At 33.6% G+C, this 14,664-nt stretch overlaps 2 protein-coding genes across 2 annotated transcripts; both read left to right on the plus strand.

Annotated features, from left to right (window-relative positions):
• Positions 1 to 4,007: 4,007 nt before the first annotated feature.
• Positions 4,008 to 8,138, plus strand: LOC129287218 (BAG family molecular chaperone regulator 2-like). Its single transcript, XM_054923406.1, has 4 exons — positions 4,008 to 4,411; positions 4,735 to 4,991; positions 6,595 to 6,741; positions 7,651 to 8,138. The coding sequence occupies exons 1-4, from the start codon at positions 4,162 to 4,164 to the stop codon at positions 7,792 to 7,794; spliced, it is 798 nt and encodes a 265-aa protein (XP_054779381.1). The 5' UTR covers positions 4,008 to 4,161; the 3' UTR covers positions 7,795 to 8,138.
• A 1,150-nt stretch (positions 8,139 to 9,288) lies between these two features.
• On the plus strand, positions 9,289 to 11,855 carry LOC129287214 (pentatricopeptide repeat-containing protein At4g21065). Its single transcript, XM_054923400.1, has one exon. It carries the CDS (start codon positions 9,827 to 9,829, stop codon positions 11,657 to 11,659), a length of 1,833 nt encoding a protein of 610 aa, XP_054779375.1. The 5' UTR covers positions 9,289 to 9,826; the 3' UTR covers positions 11,660 to 11,855.
• Positions 11,856 to 14,664: the final 2,809 nt, after the last annotated feature.

Genomic DNA, 14,664 nt, shown 5'->3' on the forward strand with positions numbered 1-14,664 from the left:
ATTTTGTGAAATGGTAATGAGTTTAAACCCACAAGCAAAATTAGATAAAGGGACCCTTTATCTCCTTACTTGTTTGTGTTGGGCGTAAACTATGATGATTGATACTAGGATGCTTTTCTATCTACCTTTAGAGTGTGGACATCTATCTTTTGGTTGTGCTGAAATTTGCATAAAATTCACCCTTGATGAGCCATCATTGGGATATGATAAGAATCTGGTAATGATGAGTTGATCGGAATATGAAATTAATTTAATTAATTTTTTTTATTGAATTTCAAAATGAGAAATAATCCTCCACAATGATGGTAATTATTTCAATAATTTTATTTCCTAAATAATGAGGCAAATTATTATTGATTGGATTCCCCTTATTGGTGGAAGCCTCCCTCCACTATAAATAGAAACAAGTGGTTGGAGATAAAAATCATCCCAGAGTGAATAGTTCTCTAGTTCACTCTTCCTCTCTCTCTCATTTTCTTTTTAGTGCATCTATTGTGTGCTATAGTTTAAACTCTAATAATCTAAATTCGTGTGGATAGTCGGGTAGACCCTGCTAAACCCGAATTTGGTAACATTATGACCAAACTCGTTTACTTAGTTTATTATTTATTTAATATTCCTTCAAGTTGCTCGTTTAACTTAACTTGTTTTATCACTCGTTATTATCACAAGTTTGCTGTGACATTGTATTAAAAAAAAACATCATAGGAAAGCTTTAGATCTGACATTAGCAAATCATAAAGATCATGGCCATTTAAAAAACATTATATATCAAGGATTAACTTAATTTTAATTTAAGTTTTGAATTAATCTTGAATATTTTCAGATTACTCAAATTCATACTTAAGTCTAACCTAACAATTCCTTGCTAAAATTAGATTCTAAGAGCATTAAGTTCAAATTCCTTTTAACCATTTAGGTCTTTCAAATATACTTTTGTCCTAGAGGCAAATTAACTATAATTAATCATAAACATTCAATTCCAATATAATGGCCCAAATAGAAATTACTTTTTGAGATTCATTTTATTTTTTTTTAAATTATCGCTTAATGGTGGCCGACTATTAAACAATACAAATTTAAACTAGAATTAAAATATAAAACATTCATTAATGACAAACTAATCAATACATTAAGGCCATGTTTGGTATGATGGAAGAGTTTTTAATGGAATCGAAATCGAAATCGAAATCAGAATTGGATTTAAAAGTGTGTTTGGTATGATGATGGAATCCTGATATACTTTTAATAAAATATAAGTACTTAAAATAAGAAAAGACTAAAGTGTCCTTTTTAAAATTAAAAAAAATTATATTGGAGGAGAGAGAAGGGGCAAACTGGAGAAAGGAAACCATGGAATTGGATTTCATGATGCATGTGATGGAATTAGATTCTGTCAAATTTTCTTAAATCCTAATTTCAAAGAATCATAATTATTGCATACCAAACATACATGTTAACAGATTTCATGTTCAATTTCATTTCTTTCTCCATGATTTCAAGTTACCAAACAGAGTCTGAGATATAGTCAGAACAAATGAGTTCATAGCACTTTATAATATCAAAGTTTCGCTACATATCTTACCAAAAAAAAAAAAGTTTCGCTATCTATATAGCTAAATAAAACATCAAAACAATAGAATAATGGTTCAAATTCGGGCACATAAGAGAGAGAACGGGAAAAGTCATAGAAACTCAATAAAGACGCGAATTGTGATGAGTTATCTTCCTTCCATGCTCTAAATTCGATCAAAGATTTCCAAAATCGCTCCAAGATTAAAAAACGTAAAAAATGAAGCCTAGTTCCAAAAACTAGCTTCCTTAAGCTATGCATTTTAACTGTAAAAATTGCGATGGTAGGTTCCTATTCTGGTGCTTATATGAGATCAAGCTCTATTGTAGGAATTTATTGTGGCAACCAGATGACATGTTATGTCATCTTTCTCTTGGTAAATTCTCTCCACTTTTAATATCATTTCATGCTTTATTTAAATTCATCTCAAGGTCATCTAAAATCATATATAAACAAAATAAGCAACTAAAGACACATAACAAGATATGAACAAGATTAAAAAGCGCTGCAACAAAATAAAACACTAAGCGACCTAAACTAAATTTCTAAATAAAAGATCGAAACTAAAAAGGAAAAAAAGAAATAAAGTGATTCTTTAAATTCATAAAAAAATGTAAAACACCAAAATATAAAAAGTTATAATATATTGCTACAGTGAAAAAATGCCTTGTAGCAAAGAAGCTATAGTATATTGAAGTGGCAGCAACGGGTTTTAATTTTAATATAAATATAAATATAAACCACGTTATTAATGGGTTCTTTTTTTTTTTTTTTTCATTGGATAGCCAGCTAATCCTACCTAACAAGTGATCTTACATTGAATGGATGGTATAGTTCATGACTTCATGGATGGGGTTTGCGTTAATGCGCATGCATATTTCACTTTCATTGGTAGGCAGGGGATATGTGAACCGGAACATGTTTGTGAATAAAGCTACGTGGGCCATCATGCTGACGTGATTTTCAGATATGTGAACCAATCCTGGCCGTTTGTTGGAGTTCAAAGTCAACTGATCGTAGGGTCCTTCGTGGTTTGTGATTATTGGTTGGCTCAGTGGTTTTGCTTGGACTACTTCTAATCTTTGTTTAAAGGAGACAGATCACTTCTAACAACCCGGGATTAATATTTAATTGAATTAAGGGATCTCGTTACACTTTGACTATATGAAGGGTTTATATATTGCTTACATGGTGGATTTTAGTTGTCACTTCTAGTGTTAAATTTTCAATCTAGATCTTCTTAAATTTTACAAAAGTCAAGCTAACATGTTTATATTATTTTTTTTCCATGCAAAAGAGTATTTTATGACTCTGTGAATTAAAAATTCGTCTACATACTTCTTGTTATATCTTATATGGAGAAGTTAGTTGAAAATTTTGTTTTAATATTGAATATAAGAACTCAATTTAATTTCTTTAAACTTTCATGTTTATTTTCTTCTCAAGTTCCCTTCCAATAATGCAACCAACAAGGTAATTTTTAATATTAACAATGAAAAGAAGGGGTAGTTTAGTTTGGAATACTATATGTAATCTTCCATGATACTTACTCTCTCCATTTCAATTTCTAAACTAGCTTTTGAGGTAATGTGATATCTCAAAATATAAGGTGTTTTTGACAAAAAAAATTTCAATGATAATTATTCCAATATCATCTCTCATTATTTTACTGTTTAAATAAATTTATTTCCCTCCCATCTCTTTTACCAATAAAGGATATTTTTAAAAGATTATAAATTGTACTTAATACACATGATTAGTAGATATAATTTTATTAAAAAATGTCTTATAAATTGAATTTAGACATAATTTTTTTAAAAAATTTTATTTTTAATTTAACCCTTTCCTATAGAAATGAGACACACATATATATAAATTCATGTTAATGTTATGTTCAAACTCATGATCTTTTGCAAGCAAGGTAGGTGACAATGCTGACTAAAAGATTGACATGATACAAAAATTGAAGTCTATCAAATGCAATATAAAATATGATAAATTAAAATATATTTATTGCGCAGGTCCCCTAAAGGAACAATTGATAGAATTGGAAATTGCTTATTAAGTAATCCAGTCACATTTTATTCTAAAATAATAACTAACTCCACGAATCACAAGGAGGACCTACAATTTATCGTCCAATTATGACTCTCCACGTATCAAACTGAGCCCTATAAAGTATAAGCAACAAGGCCATGTGATGTTGGGGCAAAAAAAAAAAAAAAAACAAGGCCATGTGTCGCTTCTCTCGGAGCTGGATGCTTCCTTGGGCTGTCGGCAACCTCCCTCTGCTTAGCTGTCACTGCACACAAACGAACGAACCCAGACACGCGGCACACCTCTCATTGGCCCAAGATTCTCCCGTCGTACTCCGCCCACTCACGATGCTTTTCCCCACTGCGCCAGCACTATAAAATCCCCACACACCCAACATTACAACTTGATAGTGTCGGCAGATCAATGCAACGTTCTCCACTCATGCCTTAGAGGTATTTTCTGTCACTTTCCCGAGAAAACAGTCTCCCTCCTTCTCTCTTGCTTCTTTTTATGTTGTTCGAGACTTTTTTCCCGGGAAAATTGAGTTCAAAATGATGAGGAGTAGACTCAATGCGTATGGTAGAACCGATGGCGGCTCCACAACGACGAGGACGCCGGTGCCGTCGTCTTCGTCGTCGTATACTTCGAGAGGCGAAGATGCTGAGTGGGAAATGAGGCCTGGAGGAATGCTGGTGCAGAAAAGAAGTGAAAAAACAGAAGCTCCGGTGCCGACTTTGCGGCTTCGAATTGCATATGGTGCTCTACGATATGAGATGTCAGTTAGTTCCATAGTGACTTTCGGTAAGATAAGCTGGATCTAGGATTGCCATTGTTACATTTTCATTTCCTGTTTGGCTGCTGAGAAAATTTAACAGGCTAGTAACTGCGTTGGAATGTCAAAATTGAGTTAGGTGGTGAGTTCAGTAGTACCATCATTACCAATGCTACGTCGTAGCATTGCATGGTGGATTTTTTTAGTTTTCTCTCTGCATCTTAGAAACCAAACAAGTCATGATGACAAAAGAATTGATGATTGTTCTAGAAGGATGCGCGGCCACTATCTTTGGCATTTGATACGATTTGTGATGGAAACTGAGAAAGAAAAATGAAAAACTTAATTACAGGGGAGGTGAAGAAGCTGTTAACGGAGCGGACAGGGTTACAGCCGGGTGAACAGAGACTTGTTTTCCGAGGAAAAGAGCGAGAAAATGCAGAATATTTGGACACATGTGGGGTTAAAGACCGTTCAAAAATCGTTCTAATTCAAGACCCGGCCAGCATTGAGCGTCGCTTCCTTGAAATGCGTAGGAATGCCAAGATCCAGAGTGCCCGTTGCGCCATTTCGGACGTGTCTGTGGAAGTTGACAAGCTGGCGGAGCAGGTAAGCAAAACCCCCTACTACTTTTTTTGGTGTCTATAATATTGGATGTCAAGATGACTTGACATCGGCAAAAAGTCTCACGTGGATTGGAATTGAATTGAAGAAGAGCTACATAAGTAAAAAAAGATTTGTAAACTCAATGTTTTGAAGTTTTGGATTAAGATGCGTTCCTCTTAAAACCCATTGGACAGTCCAGTTGTGTTTTCCCCTGGTCGCAACAAATAATTGTGTCTTTTACCTGTAATTGTCATTAATGTCTATTTTTGTTATCGGTGAAGATCCTGATATAAGTATTAATGGTTTAAGTTGTAGTCGAATAGTATTAAACAAAGCATTTCATTTAACCGTTCAAATTTCCACGGTTTAAATGGTTCATAGGTCGAGCTAATTACCTTGCTTTTCAATACTACTTTAAGTATCCACCATTTCTATCCGTGAATAACTGATAGCTATAGCGACGGAGTGCATGACAGTTCAACTTAGTGGGTTATCATGATCCCGCAGCTACGAGTGCAGGGGTTTCATACAGGCAAATTCGTAGAAATTTGTGGTATTTAAATTCGAACCTTCTGAAGATAGAGAAAAACTAGACTTGCAGCTTGTTCATAATCAAATCTACGTTAAGGCGCGGTGTTGAATTTGAATGCTTGATGTAAGTATTGGATGTCTAAATCTCGATCTTAAACATCAAGTTGCTCTCAAGCGGGCTTAAGAGAGTTTTGGGTTTCAAACTTGGCATAATTTAAGCTTAGGGGAAGAGTCGAAGGGATGTTTCAGCAACTTTTCTTTTTTAAGTAGTTGATTTCTGATAAGCAGAGGATCTCTAATCTATTGGCTCAGATTCAGATGCCCCGGGACCACACTGAAAGTTTTAGGGAATCTGATTTTTTCTTGTCAAGTAGTAGACTACATGGTGAGGGAAAAGATTGGCCCTTTCCCACTCATTGTTTCATCCCTACTTCATTTCTTTGCCTTCATTTTCATGTTTCCCAAATAAGTAGTGTTATGTGTAACTAATATAAAATGAAGAGAACTCATAGACTTTAAGCCTTAAGTTTTTGAGTCAAGATGCGGTATTCCTGACTATGGCGTTTGAATGTGAACCCATTTGTTTGTTTCGGTTTTCTTTTAGTGCGAGTTAGGTGGCAGAAACCTATAAGGCCTTGAAAATTGAGTCAATTTTAAGTCTTAACCCAGACTATAAGCATGAATTGTTCAAAGGAATTAAACAAATGCTCAGCTCGGGCGATCATGTTCTGCGATTTTTCACCATACAGATTCCATTTGTCAGAGCTTAGTATCCTCTTTCATAGGTTCCAATCCTGTGAACAGTTGTATGATGCCCTGTCTTCGCATCTAACTCAACTGGTTTACATGGTAGAATTATCCAACAAGGCATAAGCTTATAATCCTTTTTGGCATGCTCTGATCTATATTAATTGATTATTGTACTATCTTTTCATATTAGCAACAGTCTCTAGCAGTCTAGCCAAGTTATTAACGTGGTATAATCTATGAGTGCCAATGTAATTGTGAATTGTAAGTGCTAGCTGATTTTCCACCCTATTGCTGAGAAACTAATGAAGCATTTATCCTTTTGTAGGTCTCCGCAATTGAAAAGTCTATTGCCAATGGAGTCAAGGTACCAGAACTTCAGATCACAACACTAATTGAGATGCTTATGAGACACGCAATTAAATTAGAAAGCATTCAAGCAGAAGGAGATGCTTCTGCACAGAAAAACTTGCAGGTAATAACAACCTCAAATTCTCAAATCTTACTTGAAGTTTCCTAAGCCTTTTTAGTAAAACCGATTATTGGATGAGTTACTATTTATGGTGCAGTTAAGTAATATACTCTAACAAAGCCTTTAAGTTCAAACCTTTTTGCCCTCACAGATATAATAACCAAGTTAACCTTCATAATGGCTATTGGCTCCACATTCTCACCTTTATCTCCATTGGTTCAGCCGGTGCATAATGTGTGTGTGTGTGTGTGTGTATTCTTGTTTTTCCATTTAAGTGTATGTATAGTTTATATGTCCAAATAACCCCTAAAGCCATGTAGAGTTTATAGTTGCATGTAATTTAATGTTACCTGTGGGAAAATACTGTTTAGTCATATGCATTTGAAAAAGAAAAGAAAAGAAAAGTCAAGGAAATAAAACTTCACTGCAGGATTTGGGTCGTTCAAAATGCAAATAATGAAGTGCAGATAAATATATGATGATTTTCTTGTAAGATTTGGATAAACTAACTGATAACAGCTTACATATTCAACCCTCAACTTTATCATCAATGATCACTTTCTTTATCACTCATTTCATCCTAGTTTATAAGATAGTTTTAGATAAAATTATATATGTCAATAAAATTCATTAAATACACTTTATAATTTTATTTTTTTAAAATAATAATATAAATTTTTTAAAATATTTTTCATTTAATAATCTAAGAATATAACAAGAAGGGAAATGTAATATTAAAAAAATGTATTTAATAAAACTTTATTTTTATCAAATTGGATAAAGGAGTGTTTTTTTAAAGTAAAAAAGGTGCGCTTATGTAGGGCTAGATCCATCAGTTCTCTTAACCTTATTACGACGGTGGGGAATATTAAATGAAACTGGAAGGCTAAATCCGATGGTTGCAATTTTCAGGGCAAAAGAGTACAGAAATGTGTAGAAGCTCTTGATGTACTGAAGATATCTAATGCACGAATAAAGCCTATTGTTGTAACAACCAAGTGGGAGACCTTTGATCCTCCTCCGTCCACCACCACCCAATGGGAATTATTTGATTGATCTTTCTCTGCCATTTCTCTCTCTCTTTGCTTGTTTCACGTGTACGTGGCTCAACAGCGCATAAACAAGCATATAAATTTACTGTCTGCTTCAAAATACAGTCTCAGTGGCAGCTGATCAACATGTGAATATGTCCATTTTTGTTGTTAAATTTGTTTTATCATTCTAGCTTTGGAGTTCGCTACATCGTTTTCTATATTGGGGCATATGAAATGTATATTCTTCATGTATTTTCTATTTGAGTGGTTGGAATAAAACAGCTCAGCTTAGCGTGAGTTTATTGTAATTGTAACTTTATATTTTCCAATTTTCGAGGAACGTGTCTGGGAGAATTCTTTTATCAATCGTTAACTTGCATTTTATGGTTATATTAACTGATGGTTTAGAAATGATTATTATAATTGAATTTTATTATCTTCATTATATTTGGATTCAATTATTTTGAAGATGTTTTCAATTTTATCTTTTTGCACAATTCACAAACAATCACGCATTTATATAAGCATTTTAATTTCATTGGATTTATTTAAAGGGCAAATTTTGTGTTAGAAACCACTAAAGTGAAACAAACGCCTACTTGCTTCAACAGTTCAAATAGTAACAAGTGGTACCTGCGCCACTTCGGCCTTCAACAAAGGACGTGATTGCAGAATGCAAATGCATTTGTTTGTCATTTCCTTTTTAAAATATTTTTTCATATATCAGCATGCAATAATAAATAATTAAAGGGTAATTTAACCTCTTAAATTATAAATTTGAGCACATTTGAGACCTTAAATTTATTTATTTTTTAACAATGCTTCCTCCCAATTTTTGAAAACAATATAATATAATCCTTACCATAATTGAAAAATAATTTTAATTATTAATTGATTAAAAAATAAAAAAATTATAGAAAATGATTCAAAAATTTCAAATAAGGGCCATAAAATATAATAGTATACTTTAATAAAAATAAGATTTCATTTGTTCCAATTACCCTTCATCTATTTAATGTTTCACGTATAAGATTACTTCTTTTGTTAAAAAATATAAAATATTTTTAATATTTTAAAGTATAATCATTGTTTTTTTTATAAATATATATTAAATAATAATTTTATATTTATTTTAAAATAAAACATCCTAATATATAGGGGTAAATATGAAAAGATAATATTAATTTAAAAATATGCAATTATTTCATTGGAGGTGGGTTCGATTAAAAATATTTTATATTTTTTTAAATGAAGAAAATGTATTAAATTAAGGCTATTTTTAAAAATTTAAAATTTTGTTTTAAAAAAATAAAATCACAAGTATATTTAACAGATTTTATTGGTAATGCATAATTTTATCTAAAAATATATGATAAATTGAGACGGATAAAATATAGTAGAAATATCCCATAAAAAAATTTCATTTGTTAATCACTAAGGAACTATTTAACCCAGCTAAAATTCAAGAAAATTGCCCGATTGGTAGCATGAATCTCATGGATTTCCATTTCCATTCCGCCCAAAATTGGAGGAATTCATCCTCCAAACCAAAGAATTCAATTTCCATGTCCCTTAGCTGATTTTTGCCCTCTCACCAAGCCCTTGGGCGATTGTGCCCCACCTTCTCACCCGAACAGCCCACGGCCCTCTCGTCATTTTCTTCCCCAATGATCCCTGTGGCCGGTGCGACGGCGAGGAAGAGACGGCGAGCTGACGAGGATGACGGTGACATCAATCCATCGTCTTCAGCCTCACATCTTCGATCCCACTTCTTCCTTCCTCTAGTGACAGCGACGGCAACCTCCTCATTGATTTCAACCTCATGACAGCTACGACGACAACGACCTCCTACAGTGACAGTGACGATTTCCCTTCTCTGTCGACGGCAGAACCCCTTCGATTTCTAGGTGATTTCTGGTTTCGAGCTCTAGGTGATTCCCTTCAGCGTCTTCACTTGCTATCTTACTGTGATTATCACTGTAATTTAATCTTCAATTCAGTGTAGAAATTCCCTTTAAACCTTTTTATCATACAAATACTAGTTTATATATCGAATGCACCCCAAGTTTTCCTTCTTGTTAACTTACAATGCCAGAAACTACTCATGCTTCTTTTCAAGCTCTTTATCAACTTTCCCCGAAAACACCGTACTAAATGTTCTCAAGAAATGCATTACTCTTTTGCAACTATGTGCCTCTTCGAATTATAAATTGAGGCAGATCCATGCATTTTCCATTAGGCATGGTGTCTCAATCAAAGACCCTGAAATGGGCAAACATCTTATCTTCACAAGTGTGTCCCTTTCTGTATCCATGTCCTATGCTTCTCGTATTTTTTCCCAAATCCAAAATCCGAATATATTTACTTGGAACACCATGATTAGAGGCTATGCTGAAAGTGAAAACCCAAGGCCTGCAATTCATTTGTACCGAGAGTTGCATGTTTCTTCTGTTGAACCTGACACCCACACTTACCCTTATCTTCTTAAGGCTGTTTCTAAGTCGGCCAATTTTAGGGAGGGTGAAATAATACATGCTGTTACTATCAGAAATGGTTTTCAGACGTTGCTTTTTGTCCAGAACACTTTGCTTCATATGTATGCTGCTTGCGGGGAAACAGAGAGTGCACACCAGATGTTTGAGTTAATGTCGGAGAGGGATCTTGTGGCTTGGAATTCTGCGATAAATGGTTTTGCTCTCAATGGAAGGCCCAATGAGGCTCTGACTCTGTTCAGAGAAATGAGTTTGGAAGGTGTGGAGCCAGATGGGTTCACTATGGTTAGCTTGTTGTCTGTTTGTGCTGAGATAGGAGCTTTAGAGTTAGGTCGGAGGGTCCATGTATACATGTGGAAGGTTGGTTTTCTGGAGAATTTGCATGCTACTAATGCCTTATTGGACCTTTATGCAAAATGCGGGAGCATTAGAGAGGCCCAGAAAGTGTTCAATGAGATGTGTGAAAAGAATGTGGTTTCTTGGACATCTTTGATAGTTGGTTTAGCTGTTAATGGATTTGGTGAGGAAGCAATTGTACTTTTCAAAGAGCTGGAAAGACAAGGGCTAAAGCCTAGTGAGATAACTTTTGTTGGTGTCTTGTATGCTTGCAGTCATTGCGGTATGTTAGATGAAGGATTCAATTACTTTGAAAGGATGAAGCAGGAATATGGTATTGAGCCAAGGATAGAGCACTATGGTTGCATGGTAGACCTGTTGGCCAGGGCAGGTTTGGTGAAACAAGCCTATGAGTATATTCAAAATATGCCATTACAGACTAATGCAGTTATTTGGAGGATGCTATTAGGGGCGTGCACAATACATGGACACTTGGATCTAGCAAAAATAGCAAGATCTCACCTTTCAGAGTTAGAGCCAAATCATAGTGGGGATTATGTTCTCCTTTCCAATCTTTATGCCTCTGAACGTCGTTGGTCAGATGTTCAGATGGTGAGGAGGTCAATGTTGAATGATGGTGTTAAGAAAAACCCAGGCTTTAGCCTAGTTGAGTTGGGAAATCGTGTCTATGAATTTACCATGGGCGATAGATCTCATCCTCAAAGTGAGGTTGTATATGAGCTTCTAGAGAAGATCACGGAATTGTTGAAGTCAGAAGGGTATGTACCTCACACTGCAAATGTTCTGGCTGACATAGAAGAAGAGGAGAAAGAACAAGCTTTGTCTTATCATAGTGAAAAGGTTGCAATTGCTTTTATGCTCTTAAATACAACGCCAGGGACCCCAATAAGGGTTCTCAAGAATTTGAGAGTTTGTGCAGATTGTCATATGGCTATTAAACTCATATCAAAGGTTTATAATAGAGAGATTGTTATCAGGGATAATAGTCGCTTCCACCATTTCGGTGGTGGTTCATGTTCCTGTAAGGATTATTGGTAATATATGGAAATATGGAGACTTGGCAACGCCATTTATTGGCTGTCTTGTGCTAAGAGCTCTGTTGGTTTTGAGGTTTTCCTTTTGCGTTGGAATTGTTTATGAGAAATTGTGAAATTTCTTTTTCTATATTTGGTCTACCTCTGACCATATACCCGATGATTCTGATTCAATAATATGTTCCCATTTACTTGGTAAAGAGTTTTTCTTTTATTAATATTTTTTTATTAGGTAGTGTTTGGGAGTTTTGTTTTGGGGTGGGGTAGAATGGAGTGGGATGGGTAAAAGTTTTATACCATATTTTTGAAAGGGTTTCTAAAAGGGAGTAGAATGGCTTGGATGACCTTCTAAGCCATTCTAAACTCATTTTTTCAATGGAATTGGAATGACATGATATAAATAATGTTATCACAAAATTACTCTCATCCTTCTTATCCCTCTCACTCTTTCACTCCCTCTCACCCTAAAGCTGAAAAACATAATTATATTTAATTCAAATATAATAATTTTATAATAACTTCTTAACAACAACATAACAAGAATAACAATAATAAGCTTTATCTCAATAGGTTAGATTGATTATATGGATTGCATGATGTTATTTTATAATTAATCAAACTTTTAGAAATATTGTTAATTAAGAGGTCCCGTTCAATAACTATATTAGTATTCTCTTTAGTCTTTCTTTACCTCTCTCCAAGGCTATCCATTCTACTCTCCTTACTAGTATTTCTCATGGTTTTATCTGAATGTATTCAAATTATCTCAAACGATTTTTTACATTTTCTCTGCAATAAGTGTCATGCCTACTTTTTTTTGTGTATGCTTATTTTGTATTTTATCTTTTTGTGTATGTCCACCCATCAATCTCAATATTTTTATCACTGCAACTCAAAGTTTATGTTTTTATTGTCCCTTTAAAGCTTAACATTTATTGCTATATAATATGGTTGGTCTTATATTAGTTTGATAAAACCTTCCTTTAAATTTATTAAATATCTTTCTATTACAATTCACGAATAACTTCTTTAACTTTTTTTTTAATTATACCATTCAACTTGTACCCTACGTGCAACATCTTCATCAATAATAATTTCTTAAGTAGTGATTAGATAAAATCATTCATTACTCTAATAAAACTTCCAAATAATAAAATGTCCCACTCTGTCCTACTCCTCTCATTTTATTCTATCAATGAATGTTCCTTTTATTACATATTCTGAAACATAATAACTAAGACTTGTCTAATTTTCTATCTAATGCAGATGATTGGGTAAAATTTCTGTGCAACTGTGTAAATCTTGTTTGTTAGAGTGCTATAATAGCTGAACACTCCCAATGTCCAGGACGTCATTTATTTATTTATTTTTGGTTTTGGAGATGACAATGATTTTATGGTTCTCTAAAGTTTTGCATTGACATTGGCAAATTTAAATGAACATTATATTAGATCTTTCCTCCGTGATCTTTTATGAGGCTCAATAGAGGAGAATAACAATTTTAACACTAGGTTAAAATTTCTAATTGTAACTTACATTCACATACAACCTTAAAATTATGCAGAACCTACTCATTTAATGGATAGCACCAGCTCTATCCATCATCAGTCTTGATCTATATTGAAAACTGGCGTTTTCATATGTAATCAAATGCAAAATATATATATATATATATATATATAATTGCATATATATAAGGCGGATCATCCATCTTTTGTGATATTTATGATTTATCGAAGTTCCTACTTGAATTCACAGTTGATATGTACAGTGGCCAACCCATGAACTCATCTGAATCCAAGGTGAGGCTACCTGTTCAGGGAAGCGATTGTGCTAAGTGATTCAGTCTGTTTAAGTGAAAGTGATGTGTATCGAGATCTGTTTAGATAAGAACAATTTAAATAGGAATGTAGTTTTTCTTAGTACTCTGAAGTAGTCAAAGACCTTAAATGTGAAGCTGTGAAAAGATCACTTGGTTGGTTCAAAAGGGTATTGAATGGATCCCTCTGGAAACAGGTTAGGTTTGATAGAGATGGTTTACCAATAAGTAGAGGCCATTTGTGACAACCTAATTTATAACATTATCGAAAAATAGTTTAGTTGCCTTTGTCAAAAGAATGTGGTTTTATTTACCATTAAGTCTAATAAATTGAGCTAATTTTTTATAATGTGGAGAATTAAGAATTTTTGTTGAAAGATGTGTTTATATTTGGTATTTGATTGTATCTAGAACAATATTACTTTTAATATAAAAATATTTGCGAACGATGAAAAAAACTAGGTTTTATTCTAACTTGGTTAAACTTACGGGAATATTGCACGATTTAATTCTATGGTCGAGCAGCAGTAAAGAGAAGTCATCTTACTACCTAGGTAGAGGCTCTAAATCTCATCTTCCTGGCTCAACATGATCATCGGATAGATGGAGAATTTTTGAGTCTTCCTCATTTACATATAAGAAGCCCTGTGGAGACTGATGCAGTGATATTTGTTACAAGCATACTGAGGCAGGTATCAACAGTATTGTTGTTTTTCTGCATCATTTGTACTGTTCACTTGCCCTTCAACTTCGCTTGGTAGAATTTCTAAGCTCACCATTGCTCTGAATTGAGTGTGCGGCTGCGCACATGTCCTCTCTGTTTTTTTTTTTCCCCTTCTTTTATTATGTAAATTTTGTTAATTTATTTTTACTTGCCCTCTCATTTGTGGTGAAAGAATACGACGACTATGACATGGTAAAAAAAAAAAAAAATTACGCACACAATAATATATACAAACAGTATATAAACTATAAAGAACAATGTTAAGAAAGCCAAATGTGATTGAGATATAGGTTTACGGTTTAACAGTTGAATCATAATTTGAATTATGGTTTAACCGATTATGAATAAATTGATATATTTTAAATAATATATGTTTAAAATAAAAATAATTGTTTCATCATAATCATAAAAATGAATTTTTAAATTTTAAACAAAATAATATAGAATAAAAAAATAACATCTATCA

This window comes from Prosopis cineraria, unplaced genomic scaffold (assembly GCF_029017545.1).
Source record: "Prosopis cineraria cultivar Desert tree isolate PC_DT_omini unplaced genomic scaffold, ASM2901754v1 PC11, whole genome shotgun sequence".
Lineage (NCBI taxonomy): Eukaryota > Viridiplantae > Streptophyta > Magnoliopsida > Fabales > Fabaceae > Prosopis > Prosopis cineraria.